General features: G+C 35.6%; 1 protein-coding gene across 1 annotated transcript in view; it reads right to left on the bottom strand.

Moving 5' to 3' along the window:
* The window catches only part of LOC121377779 (monocarboxylate transporter 2-like), a 9712-nt gene extending 6329 nt beyond the window's left edge, over positions 1-3383 (bottom strand). The window contains exon 1 of the mRNA XM_041505868.1: positions 3030-3383. Coding sequence (XP_041361802.1) covers positions 3030-3343 — 314 coding nt within the window. The 5' untranslated portion in view covers positions 3344-3383. The remainder of the gene's footprint in view (positions 1-3029) is intronic.
* Positions 3384-6922: the final 3539 nt, after the last annotated feature.

Consider the following 6922-nt stretch of genomic DNA (forward strand, 5'->3'; position numbering starts at 1 on the left):
TAATAATAATAATAACAATAATAATAATAAACAAAATAAGAAGAAGAAGAAGATAAACACCACTGGTGCACATTGATTAATTAATCATCGGCTATTGGATGTCAAACATTTGGTAATTTTGACTCGTAGTCATCAGAGGAAACCCGCTACGTTTTTCCTAATGCATCGAGGGATCTTTTATATGCACTGTCTCACAAACAGGAAAGCACATACCACGGCCTTTGTCCAGTTGTGGTGCACTGGTTGTAACGAGAAAAAACAAAACGTTTCTATAAGAAGAAAAATATAATTTCAGTCATAATAAAAGCTCTATTTAATAGTCGGAAACATGTTGCAATGATATCAAACTTAAGACAGACTTCAAAGCCAAATTCACAAAACACTATAATCTTACGCTAACCGTTGGCATTCGTCCGTTTGTATGACAACTCTTTCGTATAGATTTAGTAGCCATGTTTTCCACATGTGGATTTACGACTGAAAAACTTTTGTTATTATAATTGCATATGGTAAGAAATAATACATATCGAAATATACAGAAATCACTTTTTTCATTATTCTTACCCCGACCCATCTTTCGTACTGATGTACTTTTCTGCGTGAAATATACTGTGTCAAATTAAAACTTCACACTCTAAAATTTGAATAAAGCCAATGATTGTTGAAGGCAGGTATTTTTTTCAGGAATAAATATTGTAATAGCAATGTCGACACTATATTAAAAGCCCATCACAGCCCACTTGACCCGATCCATAGCACATGCACAGCACCATTGATGCAAAAGTGGTTTTGCACGAGCCACTGGAAAACCCCCCACATTAAAACGATATTTGTTACAACCTGTTTCGATGCCACACCTTACAAATGTGCAGCGTAAACGTGCCGTCGGCATGTTGCACGCGGGAACGTCAGTAGCTAATCTTGCAAGGGCGTTGGGTTGCAGCCGACGGGCAATTTATGATCTGCGGACACGAGTACAACAAACGGGCACCACAGCTGATCGTCCCCGACCGGGTAGACCACGTATGACGTCACAGGTAGATGACTGTCATATTGTGTTACGTCACCTCAGCAACCGTATCATGACAGCTACAGCAACCAGTAATTAACTTTTCAGACGTCGGGTGTCCGCGCAATAGATCCGAAATCGGCTGCGACTCGCTCACTTTCACACACGGCGCCCATTTTGACCCAACTTCATCGACGTCAACGTCAACTGTGGGCACAATACCACTTGGGATGGACTCGGAGGAAATGGAATAGAGTCGTGTTTAGCGATTAATCGAGATTTACACTGCGATTTGCCGATGGCAGGCAGAGGGTTTGGAGACGACATGGTGAACGTCATGCTCAGTGTTGTGTCAGTGAAGTTTGACTGATTCGGAGGCGGACGCCTAATGGTTTGGGGTGCCTTCTGTGGAAATAATGGTTTGGGGTGCCTTCTGTGGAAATGGCATGAGTGGGGTGAAAACCCCATACCGCGCATCCATAATTTAAAATCATGTAACTTCGTGTCCTTTATTACATCTTCTTACAATATGACTCATACATGTTCTACCATGTGAGGTAATTACACACTTTGTTCTATACATTTGCAATTAAAATTCAGTGTCAGTCCGAGGTTGTAATAAAGTCACTACTATATTTCAAGATTTTGTTAAAAGCCATTTTCCCTTTATTTCTGAATGCAACAATTTTAGGTTAATTTTCTACATTAAAGGGACATTCTCGAGTTTGCTGCAATTTTTAAGATGTTATCGACTAACAGAGACTTTTCGACGATTATAATTACATATCAAATACATTTCTGCTTAAAATATTAGAGATTGTATATTAAACGTGTTTCTGATCGTTCTAATATTTGTACTAGGTTAAATTTAATTTTATTTCCTAAACAAACTATTTCGTACGTACAAAATTATTTGAAGATAAAATCCAGTTTGGGCTTCTTACAAATATCAAGACGACCAGAAATGCATTGAATATACAGACATTGATATTCTAAAGAAGAAAATATATTTAATATGTAATTTTGATCGTAGAACTGTTTTATTAGTCGGAAACATCTTACAATGCAGCACACTCGGGAATGTCCCTTTAACATTAAAATTAACATTAACATAAGGGAACAAAAATGGCGACAAGGCTTCACCTTGCATCAGTCTAACATTACAATAGAAACATTTTGAAAATTGAGACTGATATTCAACACATGTCTTTTGACCGTCATACATCGATTTTATAATGTTATACAGTTAACCAGTAACGTAATCGAAAGGTTACATATATTTACACCATCAGACGCTTTTTTATAATCTACCCCCCCCCCCCCCCCTTCCCCCCTCAACTATACAGTTTCTATTTTTCTGGCCAGTAATGTCCATGATAACAGTGTTAACTGCGAAAATAACATCCGTTGTGACGTTGTGCTGTAGCTTGACTTAAACCCAAATTGGGCATCTAATATAATACTATGTTCATCTGGTCATTTGAGTAATCTGATATTTAAAATACAGTACAGTTTATATATTTATGTTTACATATACATATATTTATTTTCACATGCACAGTAAACATTAGTCAGTTGGTAATCTGGCGTCTGCCATCTAAATATATATTAACATGGTCTCGACTTCGTTGGCGACGAGCCTAACAATTAGTGTCATTCAATACTAACATTTTACGAGCAATCAAAGACGCAATATGTCTTATAATAATGGCCTTATACCTATGTATGTGAGACAATGGGGAGAACAAGTTCTGATCACACGCCTTGAAGTTCTCTGACACAATACAAACTCTACTTGAAGATCCGAGTGTGACATTACTATAACCCAGACTTTTGTTTAATAATCATAATTTATTTTTTACTGGTTAAAGATAAAATTAACAACCAACAATTCAGATTTTGACTTCTGTTGTTCGTTTATTTAAATACGCCAGAAATATGAAAAAGCAAGTTACACGATATTATTATAATGCCATACTGAATGAGAAAGAAACATGCATTGCTATCATATAGTACATACCGTGTGTTTTCCGTATCTGGAATTACGTTTTCAACAGCGCATGCACCATTTTCAGGTAATCTTTTGGAAGATTCTGTTGTCCATGGTCCGTCCACATCCTTTGTCTGTTGGTTTGTGCGTACACCTTTGTTATTAGACCTGTCACAAATATACAATGCTGTCGTTGCTAATACCGTATCTTCTGACGCTGGATCTGACGATGATGTCTGTAATGCTGTCGTCTGTGTTTTGGAATCGTCTGTTGTTTCATCTCGGACGTCATTACTCGTCACTTCACAATCAGTATGGTTGTTGAAAGCTACGTTTATTGCCATGTTTGTCTTTCGTATTTTATAGCGCCCCGCTTTATGAACAATGTCTCAACTGTTATGTGTAAGACTCTCATATGTGCGTATTAGTATACGTACTGTCCTTTCTGTCGTTCGTAATTAATGCGAAACCATGAACGCAGCACGTTCTGCATATCACCAAATCACTGTATAATGACTTGCAAGACTGAGAAACATTGTCTTGCCCTATATGGGTACAAAGGTGTTGGATTAGCGGGATCTTGCTCAATAGATAGAGCGCTCGCCTGAGGTGTTCGAGTCCGACGATCGAATCTACTCGGTGAACCCATTATTTGACTGTTTTTCCCATCCCCACCAGTGCCGCTGACTGGTATGCACCCCATCACACAACTATATCGGTTAATGGGTATCCAACAAATGTAAATACATAAATAGTTGTATATGAATGCCGTGGTGTGTGCTGTAGTGACTACATATAAAAGATCACTTGCAGCTAATGTCAAAGGATATTGAACAAATATACAAATGAAATTATAACAATATAAGACATTTTATTTAGCATCTATCAATAAGACTAGTCGTTCAAATAACATTAATACGCTTTTGGAATTGCTTTTTTTTTTTTTTAGTGTCAACCGCTTCATTTTCTACTGCACCATTCTGTTTGGCAGATACAAATATAGACTTGCAAAAGATATGGTGTAACATACGCAACCTGTGACGGCCATATAAACAACGGCGTCATAGGAACTCAACCGATCCTTGATCCATGCCTGAAAAAAAAAAAAAAAAAAAAAAAAAAAACCCAAACAATTCAGGCATGGATCAAGGATCGGTCGAGTTCGATATGTGCTATCCTGTCTGTGGGATGATACATATAAAATATCCCTTGCTACTAATCGAAAAGAGTAGTCCATGAAGTTGGGGCAGCGGGTTTCCTCTTTCTATACCTGTGTGGTCCTTAATCATATGTCTGACGCCATATAACCGTAATTATTACATAATGAAAATACGTCTGTATTCTCATTGGTCAAAACCTAGTGACATGACCTTTCGTAAATAATGATATTGGCCTGAGACGGTCCCACCGGTCCATCAAAAGTGATATTGCCCTGACCATGAAAATAAAGAAGAGGCAAAATGCTATCCAATTAATGAGTATATAACGTAACAAGCAGAAACTTGTGAAACACGCCTCGCTGTCCTTCAACAAAAAGATAACATATTTAGTCATACTGAGTTTAATTCCGCAAATACGATAGAAAAAAAACAAGGTCAGTTCTCGTCAAACTGTGTATGGAATATCTCTCAGATTTAGAAACGTACATGCCACATCAAAATGCAGTTGGAATCGGCACACTCAGGATTTTGTGTTACAAATACAAAAATGCATTTGGAGGTAATCGGTAACTGTTCAGATTTATTACATTTTGTGTTTTAGTTTGCTATTAATATGATTTTGACACTCTTGCTGGTTATAATATCTCGAATTTGATTTTTGTCTTGGTAATTTTTCAACTGTTTATTTCCACACTCCTCTGCGTGTCATACAACGTCATATGAGTACGTGACGCCACTAAATCCCACCAGTTTTGCCCTCAATGACGGTCAATAATTGATAAATAAAAGGTGCTGAGTGTGTCGTTAAATAAAACATTTCCTAATAAAATATCCATTTGCTTATTATGGGGAAACATGCAGCCGATTTCTTCTCAAAGACTATATGTCAGAAATACCAAATATTTCATATCCAATAGCCCATGATTAAGTAAAGTGTTCTAGTAGTGTCGTTAAACCAAACACACTTTAACTTTATTCTGTTTTGTACTATTAAAAATGAATTTGCTTGAATTTTATTGTTTACAGTTTGATATGTCTAGTTTTACAACCCAGAAAGGGTCTAAGGTTCTGAACATTACAACATTTGGAATTACATAAAATGAAAAACGAAATTACGGCTACAAATGTTTGGAATAATAACATAATTTGGACAGCATTTGCAGGCATAATCTTTTTTGTTGCTTTTTTCACCTTTTTGTCATCAGTAAACTGACACATACACTTTTATGCATTTAACTTTTGTTGAGCTCAACTTCGATTGGTCCGCTGATCCACGCCGCTATTCTGCCTATTAGACCAGTACATATTCCTTACACAATGTGACGATTACTGACCTTGTCTTTGTCGTATTTGCGGAATTAACTCAGTATGGATAAATATGTTATCTTTTTGTTGAAGGACTGCAAAGCGTTTTGTCACAAGTGTGTGGTTGTTTACGTTAGAATTAGCAGTTGCCGTTGCATTACGTTACCTAGTATTTAACTGAATAGAATTTTGAATCATGTTTATTTTCATTGATTAAAACTCTCAGGGCAATATCACTTTTGATCGGATCGGTAAGACAGTCTGAGGGCAATATCACTATTTACGGAAGGTCATGTGATTGGGTTGTTTTTTTTCAAGAATACAACAATATTTTCATATTCAGTGTGTGTGTGCATATATATATATATATATATATATATATATATATATATATATATATATATATATATATATAGAGAGAGAGAGAGAGAGAGAGAGAGAGAGAGAGAGAGAGAGAGAGAGAGAGAGAGATTATTACCAGAGTGTTTTTCGGTATCGTTAATATCATATATTAGGAATAAAAATTGTAATATGCGAGCCTCTGGCGAGCATAATACATTATTTAATCTATATATATATAATTTTAATATATAATCTCTTTATCATATAATCTCAAGCTTAATATAACGTGTTTTTGTAAACTGTACACGCAACTTTAATTCCAATCAGACATTACGCGATATTCAAATGACGTAAGAATATGTGGCGCAGTGCATTTTTGAATGGAAATGACGTCAAACCCGAATGACGTCATTTCGGATGTCCTTACATCAAAATAAACTAGGGCCAAACGTTTTTTTTGTTTTCTGAACGCTGGATAGCTTTCAGTGTAAAATTGCTATTGAAATGTTTTTATTTGATGACTATGAATGCATGCGTCAATTATGGAGTGTCACCCATGTCCGTTTGCTTAACTGTCAATAAACCTAGGGCCGTGACCTCCATTAATTTACATCTCATTTGCAAAGTTATCAAATTGTTAAAGTATGTGATCTGAAAAATATCACATACTTTGATTGCACTGAAAATATAAGATATTATATGATAAATGTACATGTATATATATATATATATATATATATATATATATATATATATATATATATATATATATATATATACAATTTCAGATCACATACTTTCAGAATTTGATAACTTTGCAAATTAGATGTAAATTAATCGAATGAATTTATCGAAGAAAACAAAACAGATTTTTGCTGTATTGGCCATTCTCAAAAAGAATGTTACATCCCTGCACCAGGTGAGGTTACAGCATGCGCAGAGGTAAATTGACGTATGCATTCATAGTCATGAAATAAACACATTTCAATGGCAATTTTACAATGAAAGCTGTCCAGCGTTATAAAACATAACACGTTAAGCCCTAGTCTATTTTGAAATAAGAACATCCAAAATGACGTCATTCGAGTTTGACGTCATTTCCATTCACAAATACAC

The sequence above is a fragment of the Gigantopelta aegis genome, chromosome 7, assembly GCF_016097555.1.
Source record: "Gigantopelta aegis isolate Gae_Host chromosome 7, Gae_host_genome, whole genome shotgun sequence".
Lineage (NCBI taxonomy): Eukaryota > Metazoa > Mollusca > Gastropoda > Neomphalida > Peltospiridae > Gigantopelta > Gigantopelta aegis.